This window comes from Ailuropoda melanoleuca, chromosome 4 (assembly GCF_002007445.2).
Source record: "Ailuropoda melanoleuca isolate Jingjing chromosome 4, ASM200744v2, whole genome shotgun sequence".
In the NCBI taxonomy this organism is placed as follows: domain Eukaryota; kingdom Metazoa; phylum Chordata; class Mammalia; order Carnivora; family Ursidae; genus Ailuropoda; species Ailuropoda melanoleuca.
Window position 1 is genome coordinate 19605458 of NC_048221.1, and position 14721 is coordinate 19620178.

General features: G+C 51.6%; 1 protein-coding gene across 3 annotated transcripts in view; it reads left to right on the top strand.

The window, feature by feature from the left end:
- Window positions 1–14721, top strand: part of DOCK3 (dedicator of cytokinesis 3) — a 480644-nt gene that overhangs the window by 455144 nt on the left and 10779 nt on the right. For all 3 annotated transcript variants that reach the window (XM_034658384.1, XM_034658385.1, XM_034658386.1), the window contains 11 exons: window positions 199–285; window positions 1581–1685; window positions 5286–5427; window positions 6456–6622; window positions 6775–6861; window positions 7348–7527; window positions 8166–8249; window positions 8372–8488; window positions 10689–10810; window positions 12035–12173; window positions 12696–12843. In XM_034658384.1, the coding sequence (XP_034514275.1) occupies window positions 199–285; window positions 1581–1685; window positions 5286–5427; window positions 6456–6622; window positions 6775–6861; window positions 7348–7527; window positions 8166–8249; window positions 8372–8488; window positions 10689–10810; window positions 12035–12173; window positions 12696–12843 (1378 nt within the window). The remainder of the gene's footprint in view (window positions 1–198; window positions 286–1580; window positions 1686–5285; window positions 5428–6455; window positions 6623–6774; window positions 6862–7347; window positions 7528–8165; window positions 8250–8371; window positions 8489–10688; window positions 10811–12034; window positions 12174–12695; window positions 12844–14721) is intronic.

Genomic DNA, 14721 nt, shown 5'->3' on the forward strand with positions numbered 1-14721 from the left:
AAACCTGAAAGCTACACCTTGAGCTAGAAAGCCACAGCACTGTGTGTTGTGCCCCACAGACTCATCTTGAGTGGATGTTCTTTGTGACAGATGAGCTGCAGGGGGCCTTTGGTTGTGCCCTCTGATGTGTTCCCTGTGAGCTGGGGCTATTCTGAGGATGCCTGAGATGCTGAAGCCTTGTCTTTCTTTCTGATACAGAGCTGGGAGTTTGGGATCCCATTGTGCAGGGAGCTGGCATGTCAGTACGAGAGCCTCTATGATTATCAGAGCCTCAGCTGGATTCGGGTGAGCTCTGTCCCTTCCCCTGTCCCAACCTTGACTGGAGGTGCTTGCACTTCCCTGGCATCAGTTTCTGAGTGAACACTCACTGCAGGCCTAGCCCTTGTTTAAGTAATGTGGACAGTACAGGGTTCCTGCCCTCAAGATACTTGCAGTCTGACTGGGGAACTAAAACACACATCTGATAAACGATGATATGATCCAGACCCCAAGAGCCACTGGTGCTCAGGGAAGGGAGAAGCAGCGGATGCAGGATAAGACGGGGGCTTCAAGGAGGCGGTAGCAGCTCAGCTTCACAAAGAAGCTTTTCCTAAATGATTTTGTTCAGGTATGCTTCATCTGAAAACTTTGTGAGATCTTTCCATGCTTTAGCTTGTGGTCACTTTCAAGCACCTTGTTCTTACTCCCTTCTTTGATGCAAAATATTCAAAAATTAAGTGAAATGTCCCATAGACTTTGAAGGTCTCCCCCAAATTTTCCTAGTTGCTGATGCTGGCTTCTGAGTCATAGTAGCTGCAGACTTTATTAGCAAAGAGAAGTCAGCAGTCTCCCCTCCCTCCTCCACCCAGTCAGTGTGGCTATGTTCCCTGCCATGTTCCCTGCTCCAGATGGGGATTTGGGTCTACAGAATAGATGTGGATCTCTAGAAGTAGCTTATTGACTGGTCTTTGAAGGCCGCTGCTCCCCAGCAGGCTGGCTTGATTGAGTGAATTAGAGCTATCTTCCCAGTCAAAATTCAGTGAGTTTTCTGAATGTGAAGCCCAGCCAGCCAATACTAAGAAGCGTACTGACTTTGGTAATGCCAGACATCATGGATATTAGTTCAACTTTTAAAGTTTAAAAACTCTCAAATTGGAACAGTACCAGTGATGCTAGCGACTGAGACCTTCAGATGACAGAGGAACAAGAGCAATGCAGTTGGACTGATGGAAAATGGTACTGAGAATAGCTATTAGCCATCTATAGCTAAGACGAGCCAGAAGTCACTTGGTGTAGTGAGTATCAACCAAAACCAGAATCTGTAAGGGTGGGAGCAGTCCATGCTCAACGTGTGCCCCTGAAAGACCAAGAAGCCCGGATCTGTATGGGGTTGGGTCCACCCACTGGCTAGGAGGGCTTCCTCTTCCATCATGCAGCAACCTGGGGAGAGGCTGATCATGGCAAGGGGCTCAGTTCTTACACAGTCTGAGTTGCCATGTTCTGTTTCCAAAAGACGGTGTCTACTTGGGCCTGGGAGAACTTGCTTTGGATACCGCTAGCAGTCAGGCCAACCTGAAGGCGACTGCCTTTCTCATTCACAGAAAATGGAGGCCAGCTACTATGACAACATCATGGAGCAACAACGCCTGGAGCCTGAGTTCTTTCGGGTCGGCTTCTATGGCAGGAAGTTTCCTTTCTTCCTTCGGGTGAGTCCATTCAGGTAGTCACAAGAACTTATATCGTATTTTACACATAATTAATTTATAACCTGTTTTTTTAAACCTTTCTCCAATTCTACTGAATACTACTTTTTGAAGGACTAACTAGTCAACAAAAGGCATTTGGCTTTATTTGGCTGGACTGGCTATCAACTTTAGACTTTGTTTTACTCCATTGTACTATTTTGTAGCTACCTGGAATATATGAGGGTGATTTTCTTACCAAATCAAATTCCTGCAGGAAATGACCAGGGTCTGAGAATGTTCCCACAGGTATGTCTAGAAACGTTCCAACTTCAAGTTCCAGTGCCTGGAATCCTCCATTGTGATTATTCTCAGCCAGATAGGACACCAGTACAGCCCTGACCTCGACAGCAGGCTGACCTCTTGGGGTTTGTCATTTAAGATGACGGCTCTTCCCCTGGCTGCACTGTAGGCTATCCAGCCAGGACGGAGAACCTGTTGATTTGAGAGAAATTTGTGGGAGATGCCAAATGGGATCTGGCTGTGGAAAGCCTTTTCTAAGGCCGCCAGTTCTCTGGCCTAGGATGGTGACAGCCATTTCTCCCCATCACTCCCTGGAAGGCTGAGCTGGGATACCAACAGAGCGGAAGGAATGACTGAGCATAGATGTACAGACACCAGTTGAACAGTTGTGATTCTCTCCTTTATTCCGCAAAAGCCAGAGGCTCCAGGAGAAGTCAGCCTGGGCTTGTGGGCTGTAGCCCAGAGGGATTCACTGTGCTCGGGTGACCTAAATGAAGCTGTGTTGACGAAACAGCCTTGGGTCTGCAGTTAAGACCTAACACTAGCTCCGACTGTTCCCAGTTCCAATATATCACTAAAGTTCCATGTCTCCAAGTTTCAACAGGCAGCTGGGAACATTCATAGAATCTCTTTGATATGCTTGGGATCCTGTCGTACCGGAAAAATTGCTTTAGCCATTGAGCAATGATGAGCTTGATATCACATCACAGGTCAGTTGGCCATAATGGCTCCTTTAAAAAAAAAAAAAAAAAAACCAGTCTGCTAGCAACAGAGTCCATGCTAACAACATTTCAGATGTAAGACAGGTCAACTTGCATATTTCCTAGGCAGTAATCATTCTAGGCTAAAAAGAAAATTGACTTCTGTAGGAACTAGTAACCCTGACAAGGATAGCAAGCCTACTCTGCCTAATTGTGATCCCCAGGAAGGCTCCAATTCCATTCCGCAGAAGGGTTTCTAGCAGCAGAATGTGAATGAGGAGAGGGTCTCCTCAGGAGGAGGGGGACTTGTTCACTCCCTAGGGACCATCCACCTCAGGCATCTCAGAAGTGGCATCTTTGTTGCCCCCGCCAGCATAGATATGCAAAAGCAATGTAAGTAGAGGTCAGCAAAAGGGAAAGAAGGAATCACACAAGAATTGGAAACCAAAAGCATCTCTAGGAAGTCCTTAGACAAGCTAATGATTCTGGCCTTGTGACTTATTTCTTTCTCATTTTGTCTGCAAATTCTGCTTTATTGTCATTTTATTTTCCTTGTTTAGCCCCACAGTTTGTATATCAGAAACCAGATTTTACTCTAAAATATCATTATTTTGGATGTTACAAAATCAGGTTCTGGTATATTCTTTTCTGCCCTGCCAAACAGGAGGTCTCCATCATGGTTTGCCCTGGCTTCCACCCCACACGCTCATGTCACGGGCATCTCAGCATCTCAGGGCACTCAGTGCTTTCTGACAAGTAGGACCTGGTGTAGGACCTGCTTCTGGCCCATCCAAACAATGCTTGCAAGCAACAGTCTGAATGTTCAGATGGGGTTTCAATGGTGCCACTAATGGAGGAGGAGTAACAGTGGGTGTTAGAAAGTGTCACCCATCAGTCCCCATCTCCACACAGGAGCAGTCCCAAGGAGCTATGTTTCAGGCATACTAACCTGCCTTGCCAAGCCACACACTGCCTTCCCTTCCCTCAGCTGCTCAGTTCATCTTTGGCAAATATAGTAAGTCCCAGTAGAGGTAGCCATTTGCCTGGTAGATGACAAGGACCGAGTACAAAACAGTGGCAGCCGATCTGTCTCACGTAAGGATGCTGGGGCTTTCACACAAGCAAACTGGAAACCGACAAACAGCCTCAAGGTCAATGCTGTGTGCTTTCTTCCTGCTGGGTCTCCCCTAGAAAGCTAGGCTTTTCCCTCGTCTTCCTTGAACACATAGGCCATCTATTACTTTTAGCTCTGTCAGCTTGATTTCTGTGAACCATCTGCCTCCCTCGCTTCACAGAGGTGATTATCTGCTAATCTGCACAGACAGGAAAGCATCCAGCCCTCCCTTCTTAGGGGAATTTCTGTTTCTCTTCCTTTGACCCATGAACAGATACTGGTAAGGGTTGCACATTTGCGAGTTGATATGAAAAGACCAATTCTTTACAATTTACAGTTCTGCTTATCAAGCAAGGAACTTAGAAATGTCTCTTGTCCTTTGACTATTGGTCTGTTCCACTGGGGAGGTCAGCCTGCTCCTCCTGACCTTGACTTCCCTCCTGGTGTTGTTTTTCATTCCAATCCATCCAGACATGTGGCCCAGCCTTAGCTGAGTTCTCCCATAGTAAAAGGGGAAGTGGAAAGGGGGCAGAAATTCTATTCCAAAAAAATCTAAGGTCCTCCAAAGCCTGGCCTGTGATCGTTCCTGTACCGGTAAGTGTACGGCTGGCCTGTGGACCTCTCTGTCTCTCTTCCTCTGAAGACATGCCAGGAGGGGCTGCCAGTGCCTGATGCCACTTTGTCAAAGTGGCTCTAGTGAGGCAGCCGGGCAGGCAGACGCATGTCGCCGGAGGTCTGGATGAGCATTCCATTCACTCAGGACCAGCTGTGAGGTCGGCAGGGCAGCAGGGTTGAGGGCGCCTTGTCATGACGTCAGCCCACTAGGAGAAATCCTGAGACCTAACTCAAACCAAATATGATGTAACACAAGGTTTTAAGAAACGTACAGTTAGGATGACGTCAGTTTGGCCTGCTGATGCAATAGCAAATGTGTACTGCCAATGCAGTAAATAATTACTGAATACGTACTGGACACTGGGCAATATTTAGACTGGTGGCACCCCTACCCATCACTCCTTGGCACATCGCTGTGGGCATCTTCCTCACCCTCCCACTAGGGCTCCACACATACCTTCCTTCCTTCCACTGCACCTTTTCCTGTCCGTCAGGGCTGTTGTTGCCCTGGTTGTCACTGTGCCCACACAGACTGCCCTTCCCTGCTCCTCCTTCAGAGATGACCCAGAAGGGCCTTTCAGGACTCTCTTCAGGCACGGCTTTTTCTAAAATCCCACCCGCAACCTCGTAACCCTTCCTGGGTAAGGTGCCCTCCCTCCTCCAAGCTTCCCACAGCCTGTGCCCTGCCTCCAGGCTGCCACATCGCAGTGAAGTCTCCCTTTTTCTGTTCCCTCTGCCTTCTAGCTCATTACTTCCCCCAGCACAGGGACTGAGTGCTGTGTGCCCCATGCCTGACACAGGGGACATGCTTGTCACATTAGTAGCTATTGACACCCTGCGGAGGTGCGGGCTGGAGGCAAGGCAGAGAGCAGGCTCTCTTGTTTGTGGCAGAACAAAGAATACGTGTGCCGAGGCCATGACTACGAGAGGCTGGAGGCCTTCCAGCAGAGGATGCTCAGCGAGTTCCCACAGGCCGTTGCCATGCAGCACCCCAACCACCCCGACGACGCCATCCTGCAGTGTGACGCCCAGTGTATCTTTTGCTGCTTGGTGGGGGAAGGCGGGTTGGGGTCCTGGGAGGTGAGGCCCACCCGGTCAGTTGCCCTTCTGCTGTGGTTTTGGCCTTCCAGGCTAGGTTACCCTTAAGTCCTGAATAGAGTGTGTCGTCCTCACCGAACCCACACTCAGCAGGGCCCTCTTGCCTCACAGAGGCAGCCATGGCATGCCCTTAACTGTGCAGTATGTGAAGCAGGGCTTCAGAGGGGCCTTTATCCCTAGGCTGGCTGCTACCGTTACCTTCGTCCCCACCTTGCCCTGTGCAGCACCTGCCCAGGCATCCAGGAGCAGTCACTCAGCAGGGTGACTCGGGGTTCCACCAGGACTCTTGCCCCAGGGATAACCACCACTGTGTGCCCTCCTCCGCTCCTATGTGCATCTGTTCTTACCCCTAGCCTTCGTCAGGAAGACTGAGGTACAGCCCTAGGGTGGGGGTGTGGGGAGTGGGGAAGAGATGGGGAGCATCTGTGGTTTTAGTAGCACTTGGGAGTCTGGTTGCAAACACTGGCCTGCCCCTCACCCCCCTCATGCAGCTACCTTGGAGACCTCATGGTAGTCACCGCGTCTGTACAAGCTTGTTCCAGAGAGGGGAGGGCAGGGGGACTCCCATGTTATCTTTCCACAAAGACCCCAAAAAGTATTTTTATTAAAAGATTGTTCTGCAGGAAATACGGTTTACCTACAGTGGGCAGGCCCCAGCCCTTCCACCTTTCTTGCTCGTGCAGGGTGGGCACCGCATTCTCCTGACCCCTTTCCTTTCTTTTTTGGCTGTTGACGCCTCATCTTGGATGAGTGCTCAGGAGATGCTGTGCTTGAGGAGGGGGCGGGTGCAGGTAGGGAAATTCGGTCTAACTGTGCTTGGGTCTTATCTGGCCCTCAAGATGCGGCTGCTGCCAGTAGGGAACAGGGGCTCGGGTGCTCTTTTCTCCTTTGGAGGATGACGGGAGTCAGTACTCAGATCCATCTCTCTGGCAAGTCTGGGTTTTCCCTTCACTTCCTGCCCAGACTTGCAAATCTATGCAGTGACGCCCATTCCAGATTATGTGGATGTCCTGCAGATGGATAGGGTCCCGGATCGCGTCAAGAGTTTCTACCGTGTCAACAATGTGAGGAAGTTCCGGTACGACAGGCCTTTTCACAAAGGCCCCAAGGACAAGGAGAATGAATTCAAGGTGAACAACTCTGGGAAAGCCGGGGCGGTACTTATAGTAAGGCCAGGGGCAAGCCCCACTTTCTCAGGATCTCCTCACTGTCTCATCCTTCAGCCAGGCAGGTGTGGCACAAATTGCTCACCGGCCTGTGCCTGCCTGTGTCCTCCTTACAGAGCCTGTGGATTGAGCGCACCACATTGACCCTCACCCACAGCTTGCCCGGCATCTCTCGGTGGTTCGAAGTGGAGAGGAGGGAACTGGTGAGACACGTTTCAGATGGGGCTGATCTTCAGCCCTGGCTTTGGGGACCTTTCTCCCTCAGCCCTGGCTTTGGGGATCTTTCTCTAAGGACTGAAGACAGAAAGCAAGCGTCAGCCACCTGCCTGGTCTAAGCTGCCACAGCCAATCCTGAGCCAGGGGCTTTGTACCCCTTCTCTCTTTTAACCCACTTTTAACCCTCACAACACCCCTTACACACATCTCCCAGCGTGTAAGTGCGGAAACTATTCTCTAAGGTTTGGGAAGCCGGAGCTCGCTGACTTCAGAACAGGTGCTCCTCACTGTTTACTGGACTTCTAAGTGCCTACAGATCAAAAGAGAAAACTCAAAAGAGGTCAGGGAGTCTCAAGTCCACAGGAATAAGGGTGGGAATCAGTATCACTGGTCTTGGATCCCCGCTTTCAGGACCATGCTGAGGGAGGGGTTGTCATGGGGCCTGGGATGACACCGTGTTCTCCGTGCCTCAGGTGGAGGTGAGCCCTCTGGAGAACGCCATCCAAGTGGTTGAGAATAAGAACCAGGAGCTGCGGGCCCTGATCAGCCAGTATCAGCACAAACAGGTGCACGGCAACATCAACCTGCTCAGCATGTGCCTGAACGGCGTCATCGATGCAGCCGTCAACGGGGGCATTGCGCGCTACCAAGAGGTGAGCCAGGCCCTGGAGTGGACCCACAACAGGCAGGCTTGCTGGGAGGGCGCTTCTCAGGCTCTGCTTCTTGAGACTCCTGCCTCCCAGGGCAGCCTTCCCAGCTTGCCCTCTCCTAGCTGTGCCTCAGCTGACTGAGGATGGTCCTGGGGGGAGGCTTTACGCTCCCTACCACTCCCCGTTTCTGTGGCATGGCTCTCCCATGGGACCTTCTCTTTTTTATTCTCTGAACTCCGACAGATGGGTGATCCATCTGCTTATGAAAGGTGTGAAGTTGCCTCCAGGAGGAGCCCGGGAGCCCAGCCCTTCACAAGAAGCAAGTTGTGGGTGGCTAAGAGACTGGCCCACACCCTGGCCACCAGCCCTGCCTGTCCTACCAGGTTGTCCAGGCTCCTTGAGGGACTGGGACCAGCATCCAGGCTTAAATCATTTGAGTACCTTCAGTCCTTCTTAGGCACAAAAAACACCCCTGTGATTGCAGGAGGCTCAGGCAGGCCAGGATAGAGATTGTGTGTGTACCTGTGAGGGGACAGAAAGGCCACTGCCTTTCAAGTGGCACCCGAGACTCGGGCTCCCTGGACCCCCTTTAAGCAGTCGTCCTGAGAAGAGTCTTCCTGACTTAGCTTTTCCTTTCACAGGCCTTCTTTGATAAAGATTATATCACCAAGCACCCAGGAGATGCAGAGAAAATCACCCAGCTCAAGGAGCTCATGCAGGAGCAGGTATGTCTTGCACGGCTTAGAGGCCAGCGGCCAGGAGGGAAGAGCTATGCACCACAGGATGACTGCAGTTCTCAAGGGCTACCCTCTGGCTTGCAGAGTGGCCTTATCTGTCTCCCTAATAGGTCCACGTCCTTGGAGTTGGGCTGGCAGTTCATGAGAAGTTTGTGCACCCAGAGATGCGCCCTCTGCATAAGAAGCTGATTGATCAGTTCCAGATGATGCGGGCCAGCCTCTACCACGTAAGCTGATCCCTGCCATGCCCCTGCTGCAGTAGAACCAGCCGGCACTTCCTGCAGAGTGCTGCAAGCCAAAGGAAGGGGGGAGGGGCGGGGAGCACGGAGGAAAAGCTGCTCCCACCACAGAGGGGCAGGAGGCAGAGGTGAGTGCTCTATCCAGGGAAGGGATGCCCAGGATCCCCTCATTCACTCCCTTCCCTGAGGAGGAGTCAGATTCAAGGGCAAAGAACGTTTTTCAAGGTACTGTGCTGGCAAAGAGAGGTTTTCGTTATGAGGAGGAAAAGAACTAAAGTATATGGCCCACAGGTAGACATCCCTTGGGAGATATTTTCCATCCCAAAAACCTACGGAGGTAAGGCAAAGCCTGAGCCAGCCCTCTCTCCCCATCTTCTTCTTTCTCCTCTTCACCTCCAGTCTTTGTCTTCATGCCCTCTCCTCTTCCATCCCTCTTCCTTCTCTTTACTCTTCCCTTCTACCTCCTTTCCATCCCTCCCTCCCTCTTCCTCTAACACATCTGGCGGCCCAGACTCACATCTGACAAAGCCTAGGGTGAGCAGTATTTCTGTACTGGCTGTTCTTAGAGGGGCCAGCCAGGTTCTGAGCCTGGCCCAAGCTCCAGAAGTTCTCCCTGACTCTGACCTGGCTCTTAGGCCTCCATGGCAGGGTTTGGCCCAAGGACTGATGCACACAAGTGAAAGGAGAGCCTGTATTCCAGGACTAGGGTTCAGTGGTCTTGAGCCCCCTGTTTACATACTTTCACCCCATTTTCAACCATGAGGCTGACTCCAAGTATTTTCTAGAGAAACTTATCTGCTAAACAGATCTCAAGGGGTGTGAACCCAGTTACCTGCAGCAAGGGAAGCAGGGCTGTTCGGTGGGGGGCAAGTCCATCAGGGACAAGAGGTTCCTCTTCAGGGTTGATTACTGGCCCAAGGGAGGCTGAACTACTCAGATTCAGTGGACCTGACCCTGTTGGGGTTGACTTGCCTTGTTTTTGACGCTGGAGCTTCTGGTCATCTCATGCCCCCAGTGCAGGTCTCAGCTATTCCTGTACAGGTATCGGTAGTATGAAATGTAAAAAGAGAAAAAGAAGCTTGTCCGTAGTTTGAGAAGTGGGCACATTTTCCAGAGGAAAGCCCACAGAGCCTAAAATTTCCCCTTTCTGTAATGATCTCCCATGATATTTCAGGTGAAACATGCAGAGAAAGTGAAAGTCTGGTGGGTATTCCATTACCTCTCATTCTTGGTTGGTCTCTGCTATATGCAAACTTCCCCCATCACAGCAGGCAACCCAGGCGGGCTAGAGCCTGGCCACTGGGGCAAGGGATGTCCTCCGCCATGCAAAGCTGTTGGGCCACTGCAGCAAAAAGCAGAAAATGCTCACCCGCATACATCAAAGTCTCCAGGGCACACACAGAAGTGTACTCTCCAGTTCACCCTTCTTTTTCATTTCAGTATGTTTCAGAAGAAGGGGGTGGAAAACCTGCTTCTTCAGGCCAAACTCAGAAACATCCCCAGTAGGAATTAGGGCCCACAGATTGTGAAGGATTAAAGAAACATGGACAGTTGTGCTTTGTTTCTCCTGAGTCACAGATGGTCACAGACCAACGTGCTGTCATCCAGGAAGGTTTGGGTTCAAAAATTTCTGCCAAGATATCCATCTACTTAATAAGAATGTAATCGTGCTAAGGTAGAACTGTTGTATTTTTCAATGACTAATATCAGGATTTGGGGTCCTGTCTCCCCCATTGACCGTGTCACAGGCAACTTAACCCAGGTCATGAAGAGCTGGGCCGTTTAGCAATGCAAGAAACCCAACTTATGTACGCAGTGCCCATTGCCTGACAGCTGATGATCAGCTCTTCCTCTCCGGCTCCCCAGCTCTTATTCCATGATTCTGTACTGAGAGTGCCTGGTAACACACCTGTGAACTCAGAGCAACGTCAGCCTCTTCCAGAAATGTTCTCTTAGTGGGGTCAGCCCCGGGCCTCTCGGCCTCTGGTCTAGACTCCAGTGCGGCTAGGAGGGTGTTTAATCGTGAAGGGGCCATTGTCCAAAATGTCCAAAAAAGGCAGTTCAGGCTCAGCCTACAGTGTCAGAATCTGTCTCTCTGACATTTCTACCACCAGCCCACTCTTCCCTCTCACCCCTTAATTACGTAGTCATTCTTTACTCTGATGAAGGGGCATTCATTTCTCAACAGGAGTTTCCGGGTTTGGACAAGCTAAGTCCTGCATGTTCAGGCAGCAGCACCCCGCGGGGAAATGTCCTAGCGTCCCATAGCCCCATGAGCCCTGAGAGCATCAAGATGACCCACCGGCACAGGTACGGCCTTAGGGCTGGGGGGGTCCCCTCCACAGAGGTGAGTCCGGATGTCTAAGGTCAGAGCCAGGAAGTCTGAAAGAGTAGGTGTGTCTACTCGCTCACATGCCCTCTCACCCATGCACACAGCAAACACGCAGATCCTGCCACAGGACCCATGCTCACAGCCAGTCATCCTGGGTGACAGAGGAGTGTGCATGGTACCGTGAGAACATGGAGGAGGGGGCAGTTGGGGTAAGTCTTGAAGGATAGTAGAAGTCTGTGAGGCAGAAACAAGCTGGGGTTAGGAGGGTGATGGAACAGGATCTGGGCAAAAGGACTGCCACGAGCAGGTGCGGCAGGAGGTGAACAAGCCGGCCTGGGCAGCCCCACCAGCAGAGCCTCGTGGCTGGAGTAAACAGTTCCGGGCCATGGAAGGGGGCTGGTTCCAGCTCCGAATGGGCCGCATTCCTTCAGGCCTTTGGGCCCGATCCCAGGGGGAATGAGGCTCCCCAGTCAGTTTAAGGGTGAGAACCACATGGGGAGGTGGTAGCACGGCAAAGCATGGCTACACTGATTTCAGGAGTCCTGGTCTGTCTGGGCTCAACGGAAGATACTCCAAGCCTCCAGGGCAGGAAAGTCAGGTCAGAGGAGGAGGCAGGGAGAGGAGCCTCTCCCTTGGGTTTGTTTTCCAGTGTAAGCAGTAAGTCAGCACAGACCGGGCCTCCATGAAGGGAAGGAAGGAAGAAGTGAGGGGCTGTCTACTATTGACAGAGGAGAGTATTGGAAGGATGTGGAAGGAAGCCAACAGACGGTTGCCAACCAGCTATTTTGGTAGTTTGCCCATACCAGGAAAATACCCCTGGCCTAGGAGGTGGCTGCTGGCTCAGTGTAACGCCACATAGCAAGGGGACCTGGAATCTTTTACCTGATCAAGCATATCATTTTCAATCATCCTAACTGAAAAACTGCTAATGTCATCAGACTGAGTGGCCATAAACCATTTAACTCCAGGCAGAGACTTTGCCAGTCTACCGTTGGCCCTACCAGACTAGGGGAACTCTGAGCAGCAGGTGGGGGTTCACAGCTGCCCCAGGCCTCAGATGGGTATAAGCATTAGCTATGAAACCCTCCAAGCCAGTGTTATTGGCTGAGGCTTCACACACCCCCTCACACTGTCCTCTACCACCTAGCAAGGTTTCTCAGCTCCTGGCCTGACTCCTCCGTATTTCCCACTCTTGTTCACAGCCCCATGAACTTGATGGGCACAGGCCGCCATTCATCATCCTCTCTCTCCTCACACGCATCTAGCGAAGCGGGAAACGTGGTGATGCTGGGTGACAGCTCCATGGGCGAGGCTCCCGAGGACCTATACCACCATATGCAGGTACCAGAGCTCTCCAAGGAGAATGCGTCAGGGCACCGTACCTGGAGGACTCGCCTCTCTGCTGGCTGATCTGGTCTGAGGCCTGGCATCCCTGCCTAGTTCTCTAGTTTCTGAATTCAGAACACCCAGAGCCAGCAAAACTGCCTTTTCCCTCCACATCATCCTGTGTCACAGTTTCCAGGCTTTTTTTCCCAAAAAGGAAATCTAGCTTCAGTCCTGGTTGCTCTTCGAGATCCCATGGGAGAGCTCCTCCTCCAAATTGCCCTCCTTCCTGGCATTCCTGAAGGCTAAGTCCTGCATCCTCTGTGGGCGCCATCACTAGGGTCGACCCAACAGCCCTGCTCCATGGGTGGTGTGGGTGACCCTTAGTGCCAGCCACCAGCCTGGCCTCCCATCAGGACCCAGGGTACCGCCTCAGACACTGGGTCTGGGCACCTCATGGCATGAAGAAGCCAACTCTGGGCCAGTCCTACAATCCTAGCCATTCAGACCTCTATCCTGCTGATTTTTCTCCCTTTGCAGCTCGCGTATCCCAACCCCAGGTACCAGGGCTCAGTCACCAACGTCTCTGTTCTGTCCTCGTCCCAGGCAAGCCCTTCTTCCTCCAGCCTGAGTTCCACTCACTCAGCACCATCCCAGATGATTACCTCTGCCCCTTCCAGTGCCCGAGGTAAGGAGGGCAGGGCGCTGCTTGCAGAGGGAGAGGAGAGGGCCTCATGAGCCCCGCTAGTCCTCCTCTCATCTGTGGCTCTGTCTTTGAAAGCGGCCCTGTGACTTAGAGAATGCTCCCCTTTCAGTGCTAAGGACTCGAGGGTTCCTAGCCCCAGCTCTCTCTCTGGCTGGCTACAGACCCTGCTCTGAGCAGTGGATGCCACAGAAGTGGCCGGCTGTCACATCTCCACATCAGTAAGACGAGGACGCACAGTCCATGAGAAAGCTCAGTTCTTTTCCATTGAAATGTTTGCAAGAATAAAAATCAAAATTAAGGCAACAGTGAGTCTTGTCTTGAGGAATTGAGCATGACTGCACAGTGTGAAAATTCAATTTGAAGGCTAAATTTAACCCTGGAAAATGTTATTCTAAAAAGTAACAACCACCAAAAAGACCTTGTTCAGTTGAGAAAGGTTTAATCAGGAGAGAAGGCTCTATGAAAAGCTGTGTACTTTGCCAGTTATTGCCTGATTTCTTACCAATTGCCTAAAATATTGTTCTCTGAGAGCCAGCATCTTTTTCACAGTCTGACCCTAGTTCTCACAGTGAGATCTGGTTCTCCGTCCTTTTAGAGAGAAGGGTTTGCGGTGCCACGGTAATCAGCTGCGGGAGCTAGGGTCTAGTGCTTCCCAGGACGGCTGTGCAGAATGACCACAGAAGGGGGTGGTCTGGCAACTGGCTGTTGCTTCCAGGCCCGCAGTCTCTCATGAGCCTGCAGTCGAATGTCACCTGGGGCTGGAGTCATCTAAAGGTTCAACTAGGCTGGACATCCATGATGGCTCATTCACACAGCTGGTAGTAACTGTCACCTGAGAGCTCAGCTGGGGCTATCGGCCTGAGTCCCTATATAGAGCCTGTCCCCGCAGCTTGGGCTTCTTATTACCCAGCCTTGGAAATCCCAGAATGTCCCTTTTGCCACATTCCATTGTCTGGTCAAGTCACCAAGGCCAACCTAGATACCAGGTTGGGGAATGAGACCCCACCTCATGATGTGAGAAGTGGCATGCGTGTTTTTGGAGGGAAGGCATTGAAGGTTGCCATCTCTGGAGGCAAGCTAGCACAGGGGCCAAACTCCAGGATATCAGAGAGAGAAAGGCTGACAGAAGCCGCTTCCCTTTCTGGAGTACACATTAAGTACAAAAGTAAACAAAAGGGCTAAATGGAACTAGGCCGAAAGTGGGAAATGGTGATGAGGGCAGAGGCGATGAAGAAAGAGCAGGGATTCACTTGCAGGCTACGCCTTCCTTGCAAGCTATAGGTGCGGGCCTATCTGGAGAAAACCGTGGGCCCCGTATGGACCCTGCCCACAGTAGGCCCTGTAAGAGAAGATGCAAAAAGACCTGTACCTGGCATCACAGAGGAAGACTGATATTTTCAGATAAATGTGGGAGAGGCAGTAGGTGATGCCCTGGGGGCACAGAAAGAAGGGAGCGGTCCACTCTGTTTCTGGTATTATGGGTGGAGGGAAGGCTTTCATGGAAAAGGTGTTCTGGAGGGTCCTTTGCATTGGAGGCACTTCCCCCACACCCAGGAGTGGTCATGACACCAGTGGCCTTCCTCACCAAGCCTGTTGACACTCTCTGCTGTGCTGCCTGTTGATTTGGAAACCTTCCAGAAGGAAGGCCTGAAAGGCCTTTCTAAACTTGCAACTCTTTCTAAACTCTTGTTAAGTAGGCAGCTCCACCTAGTGGTGAAAAGATTGACTGGGGCTAGGGACCCGGCATTCTGATTGATCCTCCTTGAGTAACCCAGTCATGCTGGCTCTTAGCCTCCCTTGGGTTTACTCAGGCTACAACTCAAGTAGCGCAAGACTCCTGTGACACAGAAGCCCTTGTGG